Source organism: Chlorella variabilis (genome assembly GCF_000147415.1).
Source record: "Chlorella variabilis unplaced genomic scaffold CHLNCscaffold_18, whole genome shotgun sequence".
NCBI lineage: Eukaryota > Viridiplantae > Chlorophyta > Trebouxiophyceae > Chlorellales > Chlorellaceae > Chlorella > Chlorella variabilis.
In genome coordinates this window covers 488,309-510,186 of record NW_005435070.1, presented here as the reverse complement: position 1 = coordinate 510,186, position 21,878 = coordinate 488,309, and the positions used below count along the sequence as shown (strand labels likewise).

The 21,878-nt window shown below is 67.1% G+C and overlaps 3 protein-coding genes across 3 annotated transcripts in view; all 3 read left to right on the top strand.

Annotated features, from left to right (window-relative positions):
* Positions 1-2,091: 2,091 nt before the first annotated feature.
* On the top strand, positions 2,092-9,629 carry CHLNCDRAFT_137041 (hypothetical protein; the record flags this gene model as incomplete). Its single annotated transcript, XM_005845366.1, has 17 exons — positions 2,092-2,283; positions 2,532-2,892; positions 3,055-3,241; positions 3,371-3,525; positions 3,700-3,974; positions 4,190-4,891; positions 5,088-5,228; positions 5,447-5,590; positions 5,779-5,876; positions 6,071-6,358; positions 6,564-6,673; positions 6,834-6,932; positions 7,086-7,562; positions 7,769-8,361; positions 8,549-8,706; positions 8,869-9,216; positions 9,437-9,629. 17 exons carry the CDS (start codon positions 2,092-2,094, stop codon positions 9,627-9,629), a joined length of 4,521 nt encoding a protein of 1,506 aa, XP_005845428.1.
* Positions 9,630-10,264: 635 nt separating this feature from the next.
* Positions 10,265-12,871, top strand: CHLNCDRAFT_56274 (hypothetical protein; the record flags this gene model as incomplete). Its single annotated transcript, XM_005845365.1, has 11 exons — positions 10,265-10,450; positions 10,577-10,581; positions 10,631-10,820; positions 10,980-11,047; positions 11,163-11,277; positions 11,358-11,432; positions 11,568-11,648; positions 11,827-11,916; positions 12,124-12,252; positions 12,414-12,550; positions 12,701-12,871. The coding sequence occupies 11 exons, from the start codon at positions 10,265-10,267 to the stop codon at positions 12,801-12,803; spliced, it is 1,179 nt and encodes a 392-aa protein (XP_005845427.1). The 3' UTR covers positions 12,804-12,871.
* Positions 12,872-13,463: 592 nt separating this feature from the next.
* Positions 13,464-21,878, top strand: part of CHLNCDRAFT_58610 (hypothetical protein) — a gene marked incomplete at both ends in the record, with an annotated part of 14,252 nt that continues 5,837 nt past the window's right edge. Inside the window, 25 exons of the mRNA XM_005845364.1 lie at positions 13,464-13,577; positions 13,711-14,019; positions 14,161-14,343; positions 14,455-14,617; positions 14,764-14,921; positions 15,065-15,163; positions 15,333-15,407; positions 15,548-15,613; positions 15,847-15,987; positions 16,126-16,280; positions 16,445-16,597; positions 16,681-16,765; positions 16,982-17,109; positions 17,239-17,323; positions 17,446-17,577; positions 17,732-17,813; positions 17,947-18,225; positions 18,358-18,775; positions 19,264-19,350; positions 19,480-19,603; positions 19,836-19,922; positions 20,095-20,147; positions 20,282-20,405; positions 20,549-20,676; positions 20,861-20,995. Coding sequence (XP_005845426.1) covers positions 13,464-13,577; positions 13,711-14,019; positions 14,161-14,343; positions 14,455-14,617; positions 14,764-14,921; positions 15,065-15,163; positions 15,333-15,407; positions 15,548-15,613; positions 15,847-15,987; positions 16,126-16,280; positions 16,445-16,597; positions 16,681-16,765; positions 16,982-17,109; positions 17,239-17,323; positions 17,446-17,577; positions 17,732-17,813; positions 17,947-18,225; positions 18,358-18,775; positions 19,264-19,350; positions 19,480-19,603; positions 19,836-19,922; positions 20,095-20,147; positions 20,282-20,405; positions 20,549-20,676; positions 20,861-20,995 — 3,563 coding nt within the window. The remainder of the gene's footprint in view (positions 13,578-13,710; positions 14,020-14,160; positions 14,344-14,454; positions 14,618-14,763; positions 14,922-15,064; positions 15,164-15,332; positions 15,408-15,547; positions 15,614-15,846; positions 15,988-16,125; positions 16,281-16,444; positions 16,598-16,680; positions 16,766-16,981; positions 17,110-17,238; positions 17,324-17,445; positions 17,578-17,731; positions 17,814-17,946; positions 18,226-18,357; positions 18,776-19,263; positions 19,351-19,479; positions 19,604-19,835; positions 19,923-20,094; positions 20,148-20,281; positions 20,406-20,548; positions 20,677-20,860; positions 20,996-21,878) is intronic.

Here is a 21,878-nt window from a genome sequence, read left to right as displayed (position 1 = left end):
GCAGCAGGAGCAGCGGGGCCTCAGGGTGAGGAGGCAGCAGGCGACTGCACCGGCGCAGGCTGGCCAGGCGAGCCAGGCCAAGCCGCACAGCAGCATGAAGGCACCAGCTCGGAGCAGCGGGCAGCGCCACGCCTCCCCGCCTGCCAGGCCAGCCACCCAGGCCGGCGGCTCGCTCGCCTGGAACAGCTGGCCGCTGCGCAGCAGGAAGCGCTGGTCGTCTGGGGAGAAGCAGACGTCGTACCGGATGCGGCGCCGCTCAAAGACACGCACCGCCAGCGCCCAGAACCACAGCATGGCCAGCATGGGCAGGAAGGGCTGCGCACGGCAGGGCCAGGGGGCGAGCGGCATCAGGGTTGTAGGGGCCCTGGTGAGTAAGGCGAGCATGGCACAGATGCGAGGAAGCTGCTGCATCCTCTCATGAGGGAGGGATGGCAGGCAGAAGCCGCCGGCATCGGCTGGCCAGCAGGCTGCGCGAGATAGCTCTCCAAGTCACGTAAGCACAGCGGCCGGCCGGTCGGCAGCTCCATGGAAGCTACCTGGTAGTACAGGAAGTACAGGTCCTGCCCCAGCTTCCGCATGTCTGCCAGGTACTTGAGAGTGGCCAGTACCAGGCATCCATGCAGCACCGCCCACAGCCCCACCCGCAGCACTGCCGCGGCAGGCAGCCGAGCCCCGCCGCCGCCGCCCCCGCCGGCTAGCATGCCGCCGCTGCGCGTGCGGCCCGACAGCCGGCTGCCGCCGCCGGCAACATCTAGGCTGATGCCCACGCTGGTAGACGAGCAGCAAACAGCCCACGCAGGGAATTCGGCAGCACGGTGCAGTGATTTCTGGCAGGTACCACTGTCATCAAAGTAAAGGCTGGAGTCGCCACTCCTGTGCAGCTCACAACCCTGCCGCTGGCCTCCCAAAAGCAGCAAACCGGCAAATCTGCCTGGTGACAGCAGCACGTCTGCGCATGCCCGCTGACGCTACCCCGCCCACCTGGCGTGCTGCTTGTCGCCCGAGGCGAGCATGCCATCGCCACTCGACTGCCTAGCCCGCACCTGGGCGCTGGGGCTGTTGAGGCTGGTGAAATGCTCAGCCGGGCTGCACCAGGGAGCAGCAACAGTCGGCGGATGCAGTGGCGGCGGCGGCAGCGACGGCGGCGGGCACCGAGCGGGCCAGCAGCCTCACTTCTGCAGAATAGAGCTCGAAGAAGACGTCTTCAGGTTGATCATGGGCGGCCTCTATTCGCCTGGCCGCCGCACTGGGGCCACCTCTGACGCTTGCTCGAACAACGGAGGGGGGACGCTGGTTCAGCGGTGGCCAAACCAATGTACCACGTGCTGGTTTGGCTGCTGCATGCAGCCAACGTTGGGCCAGGAGCTGCTGCACAACTGAACAACAGGCGAGCGCGACAGCAGAGGGCAGGAGAGCTGGAGATGTGTAACTGATGAGGTTGCCACAGGCTGCTTCGATCGTGCGCTTTTGCACAAGGCTCTTGTGCACTGGCGCGGGTGCACTGGCAGTACAAGGCCAGGTGGCAGAATTGGCTCAGGGTCGGCCCTGGCAGCGCCCCCCGCAGATGATCGATATACGCGAAGGCGTACAAATCGATTTACGGCCGTATGAGAGCCACAGAGGCCACACAGCGCTAACTGACTTTCGACTTCGGCCGTCTGACTTTTCTGGGAGGTAAGGAGCTCGTGTGTATGCTTTCCAGGTGATTCTCGAGCATCGGATGCGCTCCCATGCCCCGTACCTGCCGCCTTGCTGCCCCCCCCCCCCGCTTTGTGGGGGTCTGCGCTGCCCTGCGACACCTGGGGGGGAAAAGGGGGGCGGCCCCCCCATCCCCGGTTCACCTTGGGTGGGGGAACGGGCTGCCTGGGTGCGCTGGCCACCCTGGGGGCGCTTTGCCGCAACGGCGGCACGCTTTCCCGCCCCCCGCCCGTTTGGTTCGAAGCCTCGTCCCTGATCGCCTCAAGCGTGCCGCCGGCCCCAGCCGTTCCACATCATCCCTCTCCTGCCGCTGGCTGCTCCCTGCTGCTGTGCAGGCGCGGGGCGTGCGGCTCGGGCGTGCAGGCGTAGGAGGGAGGCGCGCCAGCTGGCGGGATGAGCGCCAAGGAGGCCTTGGCGGCGCACCAGCGCCACCTGGTGCGCAAGGTGACGCATGCGATGCAGCGCGAGGGCCTGCCAGACGACCTGCTCACCGAGTCGGCGGTAGAAGCCCGCTTTTGCGGCGCCACGGGCTTCCCAGAGGCGGCAGACAGCGTGGCGTATGAGCCGACGCAGGGCCTGCTGGCGGTGAGCTGCTGGCTGGCTGGCTGGCTGGCTGCAGAACACGTGGTGCATGGGACGCGCAGGGCAGGGGCCGCGGAGAGGAGTAGGGCGGCGGCGGCGGCAGCAACGCTTCGACTCGTGTGCATGCAGCCTGCCGGCGGCGTCCTTTGCTGCGCCGCCTCCGCCATGCTCTTACCCCTGGTTGCTGCTGGTGGCTCCCACTCCTCTTTCACACACACATGCGCCGCCTGCGCCCGCCCCGCGCCCCGCAGGTGGGCACCAGCGACGGCCGGGTGGTGCTGATTGGGCGGCCCGGCGTGGAGTTCACGCTGCGCTCCGCCTCGCGCTCCCCCACCCAGCACCTGTGCTTCCTGCCGCACAAGGGCGCCCTGCTGCGCGTCACCCAGGACGGCGACTGCCAGCTCTTCTCAGCCGTCTCCCGCCGCCTGCTCACCTCCATCTGGCTGCAAGGCGACACCATCAACTCCGTCACCCTGCTCCCCGGCAGCGACCCATACGTCCTCCTGGGCTGCGAGAGCGGCAACGTGCGCGTCGTGGCGTTGCTCGACGAGGATGGCAGGCCCGCGGCGGGAGCCAAGCCCGCAGCAGACCTGGCGGTGCAGCCGTACCAAGGTGCGGCGGGGCTGGCGCGGGCGGCCGCGCTCCCTGCCGAGCGCTCGGTTCCCGTATGTGCTGCTGCCTGCTTCCCTGCATTCGCCCTGCCTGCTTGGCTGCACTTGCACCTGTCCTGCCTGCCTCACCTGCACACCCGCGCGCTGCCGGGCCCGCCTGCAGTGCTGGGGCAGGAGGTGGATGGCAAGAGCGGCGTGGTGGCGGTGGCGGTGGCGCACTTGCGCGACCGCCCGCTGCTGCTGCTGGTGCACCGCCACTCGGGCGCGCTCATCTGGGACATCAGGCAAGCTGGGGTGCCGCCAAGCGCAGGCGGGCTGGGCTTTTGGCGGGCTGCTGCCAGGCTGGCAGCGTGGGGGGTCCACAGGGCCACGGCTGCTGGAAAGGAGGGGAGGCCCGCATCAGAAAGGAAGACAGAAATGAGGACCGGTTCCCAGGGAGGCTGACGGGGCCTGGCATGCGCCTGCGCCTGGGCCTGCAGGGCGGAGCGCATCTTGTGTGCCGCGATTGATGCCGAGGACGAGCACTCCAAGCCCACCTGCGCCTGCTGGGTGGGCGAGCGCGCCAACTGCTTTGCCGTAGGCTACGACGACGGCAGCATCCTGGTGTGGGGCGTGCCGCCCATGGCGCTGCAAGGTGAGGGCTACTTGTGGGCTGGGTGTTACGGGTTGCTTGCGGGGTGTGCAGCGTGCTGCTGGGCAGCTGCGCAGAACCCAGGCCCAGGCCCTGGAACGAACTTTGAACTGCCGATCGGCTATGTGTTTTTTTAGTATGTGTTGTCGCTTTGGCGGGGCATGCTGGGCCCTTCAGGCGACCCGTTCAAAGTGATAGAGCCCCCAGATGCGCGGCTGCTGATGACGCTGCGGGTGGCGGGGCGCGGCGTGCACGCCGCCGCCGTCCGCAGCCTCAGCTTCATGCCCGGCGGCGGCGGCGCGGGCGCCGCGGAAGACTGCCTGCTGGTGTTTGGAGGGCAGGGGCAGAGCGAGCCAGACATGCTGGCGCTGCTGCCGCTGACGGCGCAGCCAGACGGCGACGGCGGCGGGCGGCAGGTGCCCTGGTTTGGCAACATCAAGGGCCTCTGCACGGTGCGGCCCGGCTGCCTGCACGGGCTGCGGCGCTTGCACTCTGTGGGGCAGCTTGTTACGGGGGCTGCGCAGTGCCCTGCTGCGCACGCGCATGCCTCGTCTTCTGGCTGCGCTGGCAGCAGGCACCCTGCGGCAGCCTGCACGAGTGCCTGATCCGCCGCTCGCCCCGCTCTCTGCCGTCACCCTCTGCCCGCCTGCCCGTCTTGTCCCCGCAGATGCCCGCGCAGGGCGCGCTGTCTGGGTCTGAGCGGCCGCGCGGCCTGATGATCCTGACTGAGGGAGGGCAGCTGGTGGTGCATGACCTCGCCAGCTGGCAGCCCACCCCCCTGACGCTCCCCATCCAGGAGCTGCCTCCCATCACTGTCTCCGCCTTTGTGCCCACCGTCAGCGTGGCGTTGCTGGCGGAGCCGGGAGGCTCCGCCGCCGTGTCGCCTCGCAGCCCGAAGCTGAGCGCCGCCAGCGGCGGGGCCGGCGGCGGCGGCGCGCCCTCGCCCTCGCCGCGCGGCGGCGGGCCCGCCTCGGCGTCCGCCGCCGCAGCCGCCGCGGGCACTGCAGCGGCAGCGGGGCAGGCGCTGCCGCAGCATGCGCTCACGCTGGATAGGGTGCGGGCGTGCAGCCGGCGGGCTGGGCAGCAGGCCGGGGACGCTGGCGCCGGCGGCAGCCACCACCACCACTCCCTGCCCGACCATTGGCCCTTTAGTGGCGGCGAGCCGGCCTGCAGCATGGCAGCCGGCGGCGGCGGCGGCGGCGACGCGGCGGCAGGCACAGCCAAGCGTCACCCATCTGCCCTCTATTTCACAGGCCACCGCGACGGCCGCGTTCGGGTGTGGGATGCCACGGTGCAAGTGCCGGAGCTGCTGCTCACTGTCCCCGCAACAGCGGGCCAGGAGCGGCTGCGGGCTGTCACCGCAATGGAGGTGTGTGGGCTGGGGCTTTGGTGTGGCCAGGTGCCAGGCCTGACTGCCAGCCAGCAGCACTGCCGTGTGTTGCTTTGGGTGCCCGCGGCCGCCGATGGAACTGCCGTCGTCACCAGCCTTGCCCGCAATCTCCCTCCTGAGGGACGCCCTCATCTCTCCACCTCTCCCTCTCCCACCCTCATCCATGCCCATCCAGGTCTGCCCCTTCTCCGGGATCGTGATTGTGGGCCACCAGGGCGGCGACGTGCGGCTGTATCAGTTCACAGAGAGCGCGCAGAGCGTGCAGCGCATGAACATCGACGAAACGCTGCTGCCCTACGGCAACGTGGGGCACCAGGTGGGCGAGCGGCTGCCTGCTGCCTGCTGCGGTGTGGGGTGAGGTGGCAGAGGTGGCGGCAGCGCCAGCTGCAGCATCCCCGGTGCCATTTTGGGGGGTTGTGCCATGTTGGGGGGCATGCACAGCCTCGCGGCTGCCCCCAAGCGCTTCCATCAAGCCCCGCCGCCCACCCACCCTCACCCCTCCACCCGGCTGTGCCTGTACCGCCTGTACCGCAGGCTGGTGGCTTCCAGTACATCATGCGGTATAGCACCCACTCTGCCGACGTCACCGCCGTAGCGCTGGCTACCAAGCTGAAGCTGGCAGCCGTGACAGACGCGGGCGGCAACCTGTCACTGCTGGACCTTCTTCAGCCGGCGCAGGTGACGCCGCTGGGCCCTGAGGGGCTGCTTGGGTGGCCTATAAAGCATCCAGAAGAGCTTGAACCTGCACTCAAGCACTTGTCTCTTGGTTCCTGGCTGGCAACAGCCAAGGTCCCTCTAAGCCACTGCCCTCCAGCCTGCCTATCGACAGTTCGCTGCTTTCCCTGCGTCCCCTGCCTCGTCTGCAGCTCTTCTCCACGCGCGCCATGTCCCAGCCAGTGGCGCAGTTGGTCTTTGGAAGCCACGTGATCCCGGGCCCCACCAAGGAAGACCCGGGCGTGGAGCGGTGGGCTGCGCTGCAGGCGACTTTGCCTGTGTTGCAGGCTGCGCAGGCATCCGCCCCGCTGTCCTGGCGTGCGTGTGCTTGTTCTAGCCATGGCGAGGCTAGCCCAGGTGGCACGGTCCTCCCTGCAGAGCAGAGAAGCTTACTAGCGCCGCTGCTTCCGCCGCCGCTGCCGCCGCTGTATTATCTCGCTGCAGGGTGGTGCTGTTCCTGGCTGGTGCGGACAGCAGCGCGTGCATGGTGGGTCTGGACCGCGGGGAGCCCATCGGGCGCCCCATGCGACCCAAGAACGCCTCCCGCCCGCTGGCCATGGCGCTGCTGGACCCCTCTGGCATCCCCCTGCCGCTCCTGCACGGCCAGCTGGTGCTGCACTGGGCCACCAACAACGCCAGCGGCGGCGCCGCGGGCGGCACGCCGGCGGCGGCCCGCGTGAGCAGCCTGAAGGAGGATGATCCGGCAGTCGCCGGCCGGGTGTCTCGCCTGAGGTGTGTGTGTGTGTGGTGGTCGTGGTGGTGCATGCGGGCGTGCGGGGGTGCGGCCGCAGGAGGGGCAAGGCTGGAGCATGGGCGGTCAACACGCGCGGCTGCTGCCACTCCCTTGCCGTGGCTGCCCAGCCTCCTGTGCCTCCTCCCTCCTCTCCATGCCTCCTCACTGTGTGCTGCCTCTGCCTCCGCCCTACCGCGCGTGCAGCCTGTCCGAGCGCCCCACCTCCACCTCCCCGCTGCCGCACGCCACCTCCCGGCGCTCCACGGGGGCAGACAGCCACCGCAGCTGGTCGCGGGCCGACTCTGGAGAACCTGGTGAGGAGCTGGCAGGCATGCAGGGGTTGTTTATGAGGTTTGGCGGAGGGATGAGGGGCGGGAAGCGGGCGCATGCCTTGCCCCAGCTCCTGCCCTGCCCCCGCTCCCTGTCCTGCCCAACCACGCACGCAACACACACTTTCCCTCTCTTCGCCCGCAGAGGGTGCTGAGCGCGAGAGCTCGGTGGAGGTTCATGAGTTGCCCAGCGACGACGATGATGAGCTGGACAGCCACCTGGCAGCGGCGGTGCAGGCAGTAGGTGGGTGTGGTTGGTGTGGGACGAGCGGTGGAGCAAGAGCGGCAGCAGCGTCAGGCGAGCGCCTCTCCTGCCCGCCGCCCACGCCGCCGGCCGCACCCCCGCCTCCCGCCTGACGCTGCTGGTGCTGCTGCTGCGGCTGCTGTGGTGTTGCAGAGGAGGAGAAGAAGGCCAAGGCCACTAAGTTTAAGCTGCCCAAGGCCTTCCAGCGCCCCGGCTCCCGCGGCTCGCAGGCGGCGACGCCTGCGCCTGCCGCGGCTGGCGCTGGCGGCGATGCGGGCGAGGCTGGCGACCTGCCCAGCCCAGGCAGCGACGCCGGCAGCGGCAGCGTCTTTGCGGCGGCCTCCGCAGCCGGCGGCAGCGGCCAGAGCGGCGGCGAGTTCGACCCGGTGAACGCGCTGCAGGATTTTTACGGCCCCGGCGCCGGCCCAGCCCCTGGCGCCGACCCCGCCTCCCCAGGCTCCCCCACGCTGTCAGCCGGCCTGCAGTCCCCGCCAGGCTCGCGCAGCGGCGGCGGCGAGCTGCTGAGTCAAGCAGACCTGGTTGACTATCCCTACCTGATTGATGGCGACCCCACGCCCGCAGCCTACCTGCTGCTCTGCTGCGCAGACTACCTGCGCCTTTACCCGGCAGGTGCAGCGGGGTGGGGTGGGAGCTGCTGCCGCACCCTAGACCTGCTTTCTGCATTGCTGGCCGGGGCCGCTTGGCCCCGTGTGCCAGCCTCCCCTGCCCTCGCCCCCACACTATCTTCCTCTCACACACGCGCCACCCCAGCATCCTCAAGCACAATCCTCACCACCCTGCCCTGCCCTGCCCTGCCCCGCCCTCGCTTGCCACAGACAACGTCCGCCTGGGCGACCGCAGCACGGAGCGCAAGGCCTCTTTCGAGGCGGGCCTGTGCTTTGCCGCCCCCTTCATGTCGGTCCACGGCCCCGGGGTGGCCAGCGTGGATGCCTCTGACGCCCTGCAAGTGCACAGCCTGCCCGGGCTGGCGCCGCTGTGCCGGCGGCAGCTGGAGGATAGCCGAGTGCTGGGATTCCGGTGGGCGTGCCAGCCAGCCGCCGCAGCAGCCTCCTGCTGCTCCCTGGACGGCCAGCTGGTGCTGGTGGCGCCTGGAAACGAGGTGGCGCGGCTGGCGGTGGTCGCAGACTGCGCCCTGCCCGCCGCGCCGGCAGCCGTGTACAGCCTGCGAGTGGCTCAAGCCGCGGCGGCCGCTGCGACTGCGCGGCGGCCAGCCGGCGCCGGCGGCGCGGCCGCCGCGGGCGGCTATCCGGTGCGGGTGGAGGCGCCGGCTGCCACGGCGACGGAGGCCGGCGGCGACGACGGCGGCTCCGCGTCGCCGGTGGGCGCCGGCGCGGCAGCCAAGGGCTTTGGCCGCTTCTTTGACCAGGCAGCCTCCACCGTGACTGGGCTGGCCAGCACCGCCATGCAGGTGGGTTGGGAAGGTGTGGTGGCTGCGGGCATGGGAAGGCGTCGCGGGGTTTGGGCATGGCAAGGTGTTGAGGGGCATGGGCCACAGGGAGCAGAAGCAGCTGCCGCCGCTCTGTGGTCTGCGCTTCTGCTGCCTGCCTTCCACCCGTGGTTGCCTGTTGTCTCCTCCCTCCCCTGGCTGTGCTCAGGAGCTGGACCGGGCTCGCGCGGCGGGCCAGACGGCGCTGCAGCGGCTGGGCACGGCGGCGGCGGGCGAGGCGCCGTCGCGCGCGCTGCCCCCGCTGGCCGTGCTGTTTGCCACGCCGGTGGAGCCCCTGGAGGATGATCTGGAGTACATGCCTGAGAGGTGGGCTTTGTGATGTGGCTGTATCAGCAGTGCTGCATTTGTGGAGTGTCTGGCGGTACAGGTTGGTGGTGGAGAGTGTGTGCGTGGGTGTGTGGTTTGGGGGGCATCGCTGGGCTCTTCCTCATCTTTTTTGTATCTCTCCCGCTGCTGCAACGCCTGCAGCGACGCCGCCTCCGAGGCCGCCTCCAGCAGCAGCGGCGCAGCGCCGTCGGCGGCCGCCGCGGCCGGCGGGGCGGTGGTCGCCGGCGCGGCGGCGGCGGCGGCGCCGCCGCCGTCTGCTGCGCCGCCCGCCCGCAAGGCCCCCCACTCTTTGGTGTCCCCCCGGGAGGCGGCAGCCAAGCTGAAGAACCTGCTGCCTGTGGGGCGCAGCAAGAGCGAGCGGGCAGAGCTGCTCGAGCGAGACGCGGCGGCGGCCGCCGTGGCCGGCGGCGGCAGCAGCAGCGCGCGCAGCCCGGGCGGCGGCGGCGGCGGCGGCTGGACCGGGGCCGGCAAGGACAAGCCCGGCACGGCGTCCTACTCCCGCAGCGCCTCTGAGATCAAGCGGGCCTACGGCCGGCCGGGCGCCAGCAGCAGGCACGCCTGGGCCCGCACCCTCCCCCTCGCACTGCCTTCCCTCTCATACCCTCCCGTCTCCTTCCCTCTCGTACCCTGCCCTGTCTCCCTCTCCACACGCCGCCTTCGGATGCTACGCTCACCCCCTGCCCCTCGCTTGCCACCTCCCCGCGTGCAGCGCGGCTGGCGCCAAGGCGGGGGACGTGAGGGGCGTCATGGAGCAGAACCAGCGCATGCTGGCGGAGCGCGGAGAGCGGCTGGCGGCGTTGGACGAGCGCACGGCGGCGATGCAGGGCGACGCAGAGGACTTTGCGTCCATGGCGCGCAAGCTGGCGGAGATGCAGGCCGCCAAGAAGTGGTACCAGCTGTGAGGGGGCAGCCTGCGGTGCGGGCCTGCTGAAAGGGGGCGGCGCTGCCGCATCCGCGCGCCGTGCCACGGCGCAGTTTTTATAAAGAGACTGATCCCATTCGGCCCGTATCTCGCTCTGAGGGCACCGTGTGCCGGTCGGATCGAACGTGCGCTGCCTGCCTCGCCTCGCTTGTAACCCCGACAGGTGGCCAGTTCAGAGACGGGTGCGGCGGGCGGGCGGCGGTGGAGAGCGCTTCGCTGGCACGCCACATGGCGGCGGTGTCCATCCCATCATCGCCTGATAGGGCTGCATCCGGCGATACATCAAGAGGATCGCTCTTCAACCAGGTCGTCCTGTAGCCGCAGCAGGCTGTGCGAGGCGAACGGAACGGCAGAACGGCAGCCTTCCTCTGCTAGCAGCAATCAATCAGGCGAGGCCGGCCTGCGACTTGCACGGTGATCCGTGAGATATTGCGGCCGGCAAAGGACGGGGGCGGCATGGCCACCGCCGCTGCCGCCACCCGCCTGCCAGCGCAGCTCGGCCATTCGAGAAGCACCCCAGAGCCAATCCAGATCAGACAGCTCATCCAAACACTTTCTTGTTCTCTGCATCGCGCTCTACCCCATCCCAGGGCTGCAGCAAGCAGGCAGGCAAAGATGGCGGCGGCGGCCGCGGGCGGCGACGGCCCCTCCGCAGCTCGCCGCTTCAACTCCACCTTCTCCTCGCTGCCAACCACTATCTTCGAGCAGATGAGCCTGCTGGCGGCCAAGCACCAGTCCACCAACCTGGGGCAGGGCTTCCCCGATAATGAGCTGGAAGGGCCGGAGTCGATGAAGAAAGTGGTCAGCAGGCAAGCCAGGGGCCCCCGGGGTGCCGTGGCCTTCCAAAGCAGGATGGCGTGGTCCTGCCTCTGCGCTGCGTCCTGGCGCTCCATCCCCTGTGCCGCCTTCTTCACGCGCCGGGAGCAGATGATGTGGCTGATGGCCGGCTCCGGGGCCCCTGTTGTGGTCCCTGCTGCGCAGCTCCCTGTACGAACACTCCAACCAGTACCCGCCGCTCATGGGCCTGCCCGAGCTGCGGCAGGCAGTGGCGGCGCACAGCGCGCGCCACGCGGGCATCCCGGTTGACTGGCAGGCGGAGACGCTGGTGACAGTGGGCGCCACCGAGGCGCTGGCGGCGGCCTTCCTGGGGTTGCTGGATGCTGGGGATGAGGTGCGTCTTCGCCCCTGGGGGCTGCCAGTGCTGGTCTAGGGCTGGGCTGGGATGGGCAGCGGGGTGGAGGGAGAGCAGCAGCTCTTGCCCACCGCCTGGGCCACCGTCCCTAATCCCCGAGCGCTGCATGTTTGTGTGTGTTGCTGCCCGGCCCTGCAGGTGATCTTCTTCGAGCCCCTGTACGATTCTTATGTGCCCATGGCGCGACGGGCGGGAGCAATACCGCGGTAGGCACATCGACCTGACGCAGTTGCTAGATTCAGAGTAGCAGCCGAGTAGCAACACCCTGGCAAAGCAAGCAGCGGGGTGAACAGCCGCTGCTCGGGTGCGCCTGGCCTGCAGGATCGTGCAGCTGTATCCGCCCGCCTGGAGCATAGATGCAGCGGAGCTGGAGGCAGCGTTCAGTCCCCAGACCAAGCTGCTAGTGCTCAACACTCCGCACAACCCTACCGGCAAGGTTGGTTGGCGGGAGATGCGTTGTTAGTAGGGGCCGCAGCAGGCTTGCACCGGCTCACTCGTGCTGATGCACATGTGCAGGTGTTTGGGGCAGAGGAGCTGCAGCTGATTGCCGACCTGTGCCAGAAGCACGACTGCCTGTGCCTGCTGGATGAGGTATGTGGTTGTGGGAGGGGCTGTTCCGCCCTCTGTCTGCGCTTGCTGTTTTTCTCTCTCCCTGGCCTGCTTGCCTGCCCGACACGCCGTCCCTGGCATCTAGTGCCAGCATGGATGGAAACGTATTGGCTGCAGGTGTATGAGCACTTGGTGTTCCCCGGCACCCGCCATACCAGCCTGCAGAGCCTGCCAGGCATGCGGGAACGCTGCTTGCGGGTAGGCTCCGCCGGCAAGACCTTCAGCTTCACTGCTTGGAAGGTGGGGGCCTCCCACCTACCGTGAGGAGCAGGCGCACGTGCTGGCATGCCGGGCGCCAGGCAATCACCCACACCACTCGCAAGCACCGCTGAGACTGACGCCCCTCTTGGGCCACGCTCTGCCTGGGTGTGCGCAGGTGGGATGGCTGTCAGGCCCGCACGATTTACTGGCAGCAGTGACCAAAGCGCACCAGTTCCTGATCTTCACCGTGCCATCAGCACTACAGGTGGGCTCCCATTGTGGCCGGCCAAGCGCTGGGTGCCCCCTGCACTAGGAGGCTCCATGGCCTGCGCGTGCCCCAGCACCACAGCCACTTTGGGTCACATACACCAGGGCCAGCAACCATGACCAAGTGGGCCGCAGTTTGAGGTGTTGCCTGCCTCCCCTGGTCCAATGTTTACGCCTGCCCGCGTTGGTGCTGACTGTTGCGCAGCGGGCGGTGGCATATGGGCTGGAACAGGAGGAAGCTTTCTGTTGCGGGCTGGGGGCGGCACTGAGCAAGAAGCGGCAGCTGCTGGAGGGCCAGCTGGCAGAAATTGGGTTCGCAGTGCTGCCCGCCCAGGCGAGTGCCTGCACTGTTTGCAGCTGGGCTGCCTGGACCCATGCCCGCCTTACCCGCCAGCCAGGAAGCAGCGAAATGCATGCGCTTGCTGGTGGGAAAGGCTGCTGCATGGTGCCCAGTCCAGCTGCAATCCCATGTGCGCCCCCTTGCGTGTCATGCAGGGGACGTACTTCCTGGTGGCAGACTTTGCGGGGCTGCTGCCGGCCGGTAGCAGCGAGGACGATGTGCAGTTCTGCCACCGGCTCACGGTTGAGGCAGGGGTCACCCTCATCCCTGTCAGCGCCTTCTACGCCGACAGGTGAAGGGGTAGGGCAGGCTGTATCTAACGAGGGGTTCATACAGATGGCTAGAGGCCGGCTACCTGGCACGACGGGCCGTGCAGCGGGGCGGAGGGGGCAAGCTGGCCTTTCTTTGTTGTTTGTTTACCGCTGCCCCGCCCTGCCTGCAGGGCCGCCACGCCGCGCACCCTGGTCCGCTTTGTGTTTTGCAAGACTGACGAGAAGCTCAACACGGCCTGCGGCAAGCTGCGCACCTACTTCGGCCGGCAATAGCAGCTGGGGGCAGCTGCGTGTGTGTGTGTGTGTTTTACAGGGATTGGGCACATTAATGTGCTGGGGCCGGACCCGCTAACCCTTGCCGGCTGTCCAGAGCGAGGAGAATCTGGCCGCCGATGGCATCCCGGGGAGGCTCCGTCTTGCAAGCGCCATGCCGATCTGCCGGGCAGCCGTCCGCCGCCCACATGCCGCCACGACGGTGCCGTGAGGCAAAGTCCCAGCCAGTGTTCCGGCTGGGGTTCGAACTCGTGCCTGTTGGTATCACCCACCGGCACTCATCCATGCTCCCGGGGTCCGGCGGGGGCGGCGCTGGCGGCAGCTCGTACCGCTGGGCCAGTGGCTTACGAGAGCATGCGAACACCGTGCATCTGTGCTGATCAGCATTAGCAGGGACGAGTCGCTGAGGCGCGGCGGGTACTGAATGTCTCACATGAAGATTTAACTTTAGGAAGCTGCCCGCCATGCCGCCACCTCGCCAGCGGCGCGAAGTGCAGTAGCCACCCGAGGTGCCCCCATACCAATTGGCCTCTCATGGCCTAACATGCTTCTTGCAACCTGAACACCTGTCCCTGACCAACCCTGGTTGCTGGATGGGTTAAGTGTAGTTTCTCGAGAAGAGTGCGTGATTTCTTGAGAAATCAGTGAACACTCTAGAGGATGAATGGGCTGTATACTCCCATCGCTGGGGACCTCACGGTGGCCAGCGACCCATTCCGAGGGGCGTCCACCACTTTGCAGGAGCACCGGAACGAGGAGCTGCACGACCTGCAGGTGCGTGGGAAAGTGCGAGAGGGAATTGACAAAGAGACGCCAAGGGGGGCACATTCATGCAACCTGCCGCCGCCAGCCGGCGGTGGTAGCTGGGAAGGGCCAAACCCACCCTGCCTGCCGTCGCGCCGCGCAGGAGGCGGCCCTGACCAGGAATGCCAAGCCCAAGCCCTCCGTAGTGACGGAGGGGCCCTTTGGGCCGGATGGGGCCGCGTCCTGGCGGCGCCTCGTACGCCGCAAGTCGATGCGGGAGGCTCTGGTGCTTGAGATCAGCAGGCAGGCCAAGGAGGAGGAGGACCAGGTGATGAGCCTGATGATTCGGGTGCGCCAGCGCTTTGACCAAGCCGGCGTGCCCATGCAAGACGTCCAGATCCGCTTCCGCAACCTGTCGGTGGTTGGCATGGCGGCGGTCAAGCACCCCACGCGGTCAGCCAAGGGGCTGCTGGTGGAGGCGGCACAGGCGAGGCGCCGCAGTGCCTGTTCAGCTTGACTGGGCTGCCAATGGGGGCCACCGAAACCAGTCTGGATGCTGCCCTCTCAGGCACCACCTGCCCAGTGGCTCGCTCCCCTCTGTTCCTGCCTGCAGCAGCTGCGGCACGCCCTCAGCGGCATCCCCACCCGCGGCATGCGGGAGGTACGTGTGCTGGACGGCATCTCCTCTGTGCTGAAGCCAGGGCGCCTCACGCTGCTGCTGGGCCCGCCTGGCAGCGGCAAGACCTCCCTTATGAAAGCCCTCTCAGGGCAGCTGAAGCGGGACAAGGGGCGCAAGGTGGGGCTGGAACATCTGTGGCTGGAGGGGTGCATGGCTGGGTGCTGGAGGCGGGCACGTTGTGGTCCCTAAAACCAAGCCGCCGTTCCTGCTGGTGCCATGCCAAAGCAGGTTGTGGCCGACGAGCTGACCTACAACGGGCTGTCCTTTGGGGAGTTTGTGGTGGAGAGGTCTGCGGCCTACATCAACCAGAACGACATCCACTTTGGGGAGCTGACGGTCACGGAGACCCTGCGCTTTGCCGCGCTGTGTCAGTCCTCACGCACCCGCGTCCGTGAGCGGCAGCAGACGTGCCCTGCTACCTGCCAGACTGCCTGCCTGACGCTGCTGCTGCGCCCGGGCCTGCGCCGTGCTCAGCTCGCTCCCTCATACCCTGCATCTGCCCTCTCTGTCCATGTCTGGCTGCCGCTGTGTGTGCAGCCGCCGAGAAGCTGCTGGAGGAGAAGGAGCAGGAGCTAGGCATCATCCCAGACCCTGCTGTCGACACCTACATGCGAGCCATGGGCCAAGGCTACCGCCTGGCTGCCGACATTGCCGTCAAGGCGCTTGGCCTGGAGGGATGCGCCAACACTCTGGTGGTGCGTGGGCAGGGCTCAGGGCAGGGCTCCACCTGGCAAGTTGCTGGGCGTGGCCTGGCCGGGCCAGGCATGGAATCAAGCCGCAGATCGGCTGGCGGCCAGGGCAAACTGGCTGATGGCGCGTGCCGCCTGCCTTGCTGCAGGGCAACTCCATGATCCGCGGCATATCGGGGGGGCAGCGCAAGCGTGTGACGTCTGGCGAGATGCTTGTGGGGCCTTCCAAAGTTCTGTTTGCTGACGAGGTAAGGCTGCTGATGTGGCGCTGGCACCCATGATGCTGAGGTGGCAGAGGCATTACATGCATGCATTGCATGCATGCACCGTCGCCTGCGTGCTCGCTGCTCACAGCCTGATCCCGCCATCCACGCATGCCGCTCTGATGCGCCCTGCGCTGCCGTGCCGCTCCCGCAGATCTCCACCGGCCTCGACTCGGCAACCACCTTCGAGATCTGCAACCGCCTGCGTGCCTTGTGCCACATTGTCAGGGTGCGCACCCCATGGGCTGCCCTGCGTCGACAAGGGCAGCACCAGCTGCTGCTGGCGTGGCATCGGCGCTTGTCAAGCCATCGGGTGTGCACCCAGCAGGCACCAGCTGGCGTGCTGCTTGCCTGCCAACTGCCCTGCAGAGCACGATCCTTGTATCTCTTCTCCAGCCCACCCCCGAGACCTACGGCTGCTTCGACGACGTCATGGTGAGCTGGCAGCGCTCAGCGCCAGCTCAGCAACTTAAATTCACGCACTGCCCACAGTGCGCTCCTCAGGCGCCTGCTGATGGCAACTCTCACCTCCTGCCAGCAGTGACTTTCCACGTACTGCCAGTGCCCTGCCCGCCACACTGCTAGCTTCTCCCTGCCAGCCGTCCTGGCATCCTGAACCCAGCGCCCCCACGCTCCCTGCCCAACCACCTCTTCCCTGCTCCCTGCAGCTTCTGTCTGGCGGTATTCTGGTGTTCCACGGCCCTCGGGAGCTCATCCTGCCCTTCTTTGAGTCCCAGAGCTTCAAATGCCCCGATGACAAAGGCGCAGCAGACTTCCTGCAGGAGGTCACCACCGGCGGCGAGCAGCGGGTGGGTTGCCCTCCTGCCTGCAGCTGCCTGCTGCCAGTCCCAAGGCTGCCTTGCTGCCTGTCCAGCGTGCTGTCGCCCCTCCCATCACATCCTCCTGCCCCCTGCTCACTGAACCATGTGTTTGGCACTTTGCTGCAGATGTACTGGGCTGGGAAGGGCGAGTACAAGTATGTGTCGGATGCTGAGCTGGCAGACGCTTACCGGGCCACCGAGACCGGCCAAGCCTTTGCTGAAGAGCTGAAGCTGTCGCCGGAGGAGGAGGTGCAAGGGCACGGCGAGCTGGCGGTGCACACGTGAGCAGGGAGGGCGGAGGAGAGGGCGCTGGCGGCCCAGCCACCTGGCAAGCTGTCGGCATCTGTTGATGCCCTCCTGTCCAGCCGCCAGCATGCGCCATGGCAACAGTGGCATGCCGTTCCCTGCCCCCATGTGCTCCTGCTCAACCCCCCCGCTGCCGCAGGTACGGACAGGACCAGTGGACGCTGTTCAAAGCCTGCCTCGGCCGCCAGACCAAGCTGTTCATGCGCAACAGAGCATTCATCGCGATCCGCATGTTAGGCTGCGTGCCAGCCATGGGTGCCAAGTTCCCCTTGCCTGTCAGGAACCTTGCAGGGTGTCCCGCCTTCCACCTTGCTGCTACCTGCCACTCTGAGAATCCCATCCTCTGCCCCCAACCGTTCCCCTGTGGTCCCGCAGAGGGCAGTGCATCATCATGGGGGTCGCCGTCGGCACTCTGTTCTTGCAGCAGGGCCGCGACACACTGGCAGATGCCCAGGCGAGCGTGCCATGCATCGCCTGGCATTGCCGACATGAGTGCGCTCCTGGTGCCGTAGCGGCTCACTGCGTCAGTTGGCGCTTGCACTGGCAGTGGTCGATCGCAGGTGCCAGATGGCAGGGCGAGCTTGGCACGCCGCTCCTCTGCGCCTCAGCCACGCTGAGCTCGAGCCTGCATATGTCTGACCCCCCATGCTCGTCTGTCCTCCTCCTGCCCCTGCAGATGTACTTGAGCGTCTCCTTCTTCTCCATCATGACCCAGTTCATGGTTTCCTTTGCCGCCCCCGGCCTGCTCATCGAGCGCCTACCCACCTACTACAAGCACCGCGACGCACACTTCCACCCCGCATGGTGGGCCGGCAGCCGCCGGGTCTCTTGCTTCTGTCTTGGCGGTGCACCCCCCCTCCAGATGCCCCCCCTGCACTGCTGTTTGAAGAGAGCTTAACGGGCACCCGCCATTGCCGCCACCCGCGCCCGCAGGTGCTTTGCGCTGCCCGAGATCCTGCTGCAGATGCCGCTCATCGCCACGGAAGCCACCATCTGGACGGCGATGATTTACTTCATGGTGAGCGGCATTTCGCTTGGCGCGATGAATCATGCACTGCTATGCCTCACAGCGCACATGCGCACTCGTGCAGCACCACCATCATCCCCCTCCCCGCTCCCCTGGTTCGCCCCCCTGCCCAGGTCGGCTTTGTCGTCTCTGTGCGCCTGCTGGTGTTCTGGGGCATCATGTTTGTGGCGGGCGTCTGTGGCCTCTCCCTCTTCTTCCTGCTCGCCGTCTTTGCCAAGACGATCACCGTGGCGGCGGCGCTGCAGGTGGGCAGCAGCCAGGGTAGCTGAGATCCTGCTTCTCTCAACAGGAAGCCTGGCATGCATGCAACCGTGCACGGCGCTCGCCACCTGGCGCCTGCCCAAGCCAGCCAGCCGTGGGCAGGCTGTCCCATGCCGCCTGCGCTCCTTCTAACTGTAGAACCTGTGCATCCTGATCTTCACAATCTCTTCTGGCTTCATTGTGAATTTTGACGATCTGAATGGTCCCTGGAAGGGCGTGTGTGAGTGTGCGACAGCAAGCCGCGTAAGGCTGGCAGCCTTGAGGGAACCCCTGCATGCACGCAGTGATTCCGGCCCGGCACGCTGCTGACTTTCTAGAACAACGTGGACACCGCCGCCGCTTCGCCACTGCAGGGTACGCCAACCCGGTCGCCTACTTTTTGCAAGCTCTGGCGGTCAACGAGCTGGAGTGCGAGAACTGGGACACCCCCGCGCGGGGCGACTCGGGCCTCACCCAGGGGCAGCTCTTCCTGGAGCAGCGAGGCTATTTTCTTGGATACCACTGGGTGTGGCTGGGCCTGATCGTCTGGGGCATCGGCTCCACCCTGCTCAACACCTCCCTCTTCATGACAGTCTCCTCCTTCCTCACCACTGGTGGCCGCAAGCAGGTGGCATTCAACAGGGCCAACGAAGGTAGGCACAGGATTTTTGAAGGTATGCCATGCCAGAGCACAGCAGGCAGGGGATGCTACCCTGCATGAGCAAAGGTGCCCGCTCATCTTCCCGACCTGCACCATGCTCCTGCCTTCTGCGCGTGCCGTGCAGATGCCAGCTCAGCAACAGGCGGGAAGGAAGTAGAGAAGGATGCCGCAGAGCATGCCATTGCTGCTGCCGGCGACGCCGAGGAGGGCGGCGTGGCGCCCTCTGGCGGCGGCGGGAAGTCTGCGCTGCCCTTCACCCCCGTGCGCATGACATTTCAAGACCTCAAGTATTCGGTTCCGCTGCCCTCGGTACGCCCTGGGGCGCTGGAAGCACGGCTTGAGTTCCCCCGACATGTGCTCAGCCAACCGCAATGCTGGCTGCAGGGCTATGAGTCCATCGGGGCCGACGACGATTCGAGCGACCCGCACGCCGGCCGCCTGCTCCTGCTCAGGGGCATCAGCGGCAGCTTCCGGCCCGGCGTGCTGACCGCGCTGATGGGCTCTAGCGGCGCGGGGAAGTCTACGTTGATGGACTGCCTCGGGTCAGCGACTTTGTTTGCCTGCTGCGATCGCTGCTCTTGCCCTCTTTCGCCGCCGCCGCCGCCGCTGCCGCCGCCGCTGCCGCCGCCGCTGCCGCCACCTCTTCTGCTGCCGCCACCTCCGCTGCTGCTGCCCTCCTCTGCTGTTGCTGCCAACTCCAGCCTGCTGCCATGCTGCTGCGGACGCGAGGCACTGCTGCCTCATCCCGCAGCCCCTCCTGGTGTGTACTGCCACCCCCTGTACTTCTCGCAGTACCGCTGGCCGCATTACACACACCTACACCCCTCCCTATTTTCAAGTCATAATTTTAAAGTGTCGTAAGAGGCATCTATTTTCCTGAAACCCCCTTCTGGGAGCCCGTCTCGAGCCGCCGCCAGCCGGCCCGCCTGCGCCGCCGCCGCTCACAGATCGCCCGTGGCGGAGCGCATGATCCAGCTCCTCAGCCGCCTCCTCCGCCGCCGTAACCGCGGCCCCATCCTTTTCTCTGCAGCCTGCGGAAGACGGGTGGCAAGATCACTGGCGACATCCGCGTGAACGGCTTCCCGCAGCAGCCTGCCACCTTCAACCGTGTGATGGGGTGGGAGCAGCTGTGCGCCACAGCTGCCTGGCTGCATCTGCCACGTGCATCTGCCTGAGGCGTGGCCTCCATGCTAGATGCTGGCAACAGTGCATCAGTGCATCACCCTCCACTTTGTTGATCCTGCAGGTATGCCGAGCAGTTTGATATTCATGTGGCAGAGGCCACAGTGCGAGAGGCCCTCATGTTCTCCGCACGCCTGCGCCTTCCAAAAAGCGTGCCAACCACCGCCGCCGAGGCATTTGTGGAAGAGGTGGGGATTGGTGTGGTTTGTGGGTATGAGCCGGTGTCGGCTGCAGCCTAGTCGTGCAGGAATGCCTGAAGCTGGGCGCTACACATGCAGCGGAGAGTTCTTGTCCTGTGCCTGCGAAGATTGCTTTCAGGGAGTTTATGGAGCTCCCAACAGCAATGCTGCCTATGGGCGGCAATTTGATGCTGCGCACAGGCTACGCGTTCCTGTCTCCCTCACTGCCTCTTCTGCTCAGATGATGGACGTGGTGGAGCTTGGCCGCCAGCGGGATGCCATTGTGGGGCTGCCCGGAGTGAATGGGCTGAGCGTGGAAAAGCGCAAGGTAGGGAGGCATTCCGTTTTCCTGGGCGGTGCTGCGGGGCTGCTATGCTGCTGCCGCACTTCAGCTGCTGCCAATCTGCTTCGCAAGTCGCTGCCCCCTTTGGTGGCACCTGCGCCCGTGCTCACGCGCCAAGAGTGCACGCCCTGCCTGCAATCAACCCTTTTGCGTGCAGCGCCTCACGATTGCAGTGGAGCTTGTGGCCAACCCGAGCATTGTTTTCATGGAGTGAGCGCAGATGCTGTGCTGCAGTTCTCTCGGCCGGTGTGCTGCACTGCTGGTTCTGTGTCTGCCTGCCAGACCCTTCCTGAGTCCCTCAACCACAGGCTGACCAGCCTGCTCCCTGCCCTGCCCTGGCGCAGCGAGCCCACCTCGGGGCTGGATGCCCGCGCCGCCGCCATTATCATGCGCGCCGTGCGGCGCATCACCAGCACTGGCCGCTGCGTGGTGTGCACCATCCACCAGCCCTCCTGGGACGTCTTCAAGGTGGGGCGTCGTGCCAGCTGGCGGCAGGGTGCCCCCGTGACGGGTGCCTCCTGGCCTCCCTGCTTCGTCGTCACTGACAGCGCCTCCCAGCCCATCAATTGATGGCCCATGCCCGCCGAGCCTGCCTGCTGCTGCGCCTGTAGGCTTTTGATGAGCTGCTGCTGCTGAAGCGCGGCGGCAGCACCATCTTTGCTGGGGAACTGGGTACAGGGGCCTCCAACCTGGTCTCCTACCTCCAGCAGTTCAAGGCGGTGACCCCCATCACAGCAGGGTGCGGCAGCTACACTGCTTGCATGGCGTTCGTGTGCTGCACTCTGCGCTATTGGGATGCAGCGGGTGTGCTGCTCCTGCTGGGGGGTGGCATGCTCCATGACAGCTGCCCGTAGCTGCGATCACAAGGGCTCGAGATGCGGCCACACCAACCTAGCATCAAGCCCTGCCTGCCTCGCCTGCAGCTACAACCCCGCCACCTGGATGCTGGAGGTGACGTCAGCCCAGGTGGAGGCCGAGTCTGACCTGAACTTTGCCGATTGCTATGCCATGAGCAAGCTGGCAGAAGCAAACGACAGGGCTGTCGCCTCCCTGCAACGGTCATACCATCCAGAACACACCGGATCCCATCAGAACTCCGAAGTTAAGCTGGATTGGGCTGGATTAGTACTGTGTTGAGGGATCACACGGGAATCCCTAGTGCCGTTGTGTTTAGGCCGCGGCCAAGAAAGGCCTTCTTTGAAGCTCTTCCCGTTGTAGCAGTCAAACTCCTGCGCATTCATTCATTCAGCACACAGCCCGGCCGCCTCTTGCTCGAGGGCGGCCCACTTTGGCCTGGGCAGCCCGGGCCGCCCTCCCCCCCGGGCGCATGTTCGGTGTTGGAGGGGTGTGCCCAGCGATAGGGGGCCCCTGAAGGCATGCGCCGAGGCCGGGAAGCGTGGTTCGGCGCTGCTGCACGCTTGGCGATTTGACCAGAACCACGTGCCGCCGAGTTGCGGCCGCAGTTTCCGGCCCACGGTCTACGGTCGCAGCCACGGGACTCGGCGGCACGGCGTTTGGGCCCAAGCTTGCTGCCGCCGCCGCCGTGCCCGGGGGGCAGCGCGGCGGCGGCGGCGGCACGCTGCGACGCCCCCGTGCTGCCGAGCTGCGGCCGTAGTTTCCTGCCAGAAGCCCACGGCCACAGCCACGGGACTCGGCGGCACGGGGTTTCGGTCCACGGCTTGCTGCCGCCGCCGTCGCAGGGGTGCTGCCTGCGGCGGCGGCGGCACGGCGTTTGGGTCCACGGCTTGCTGCCGCTGCCGCCGCCGCAGGGGTGCTGCCTGCGGCGGCGGCGGTAGCGCACGTGGCAACCCCCCGCGTTTCCTTGCCTCCCATCCACCGGACCCCGTCCTGCGCTTCACTTTGTTTAGGGAGGGGCTGCTCACTGCTCATTGCTCATTGCTCATCGCACACTGCTCAACGCTCATTGCCCTATATCCCACC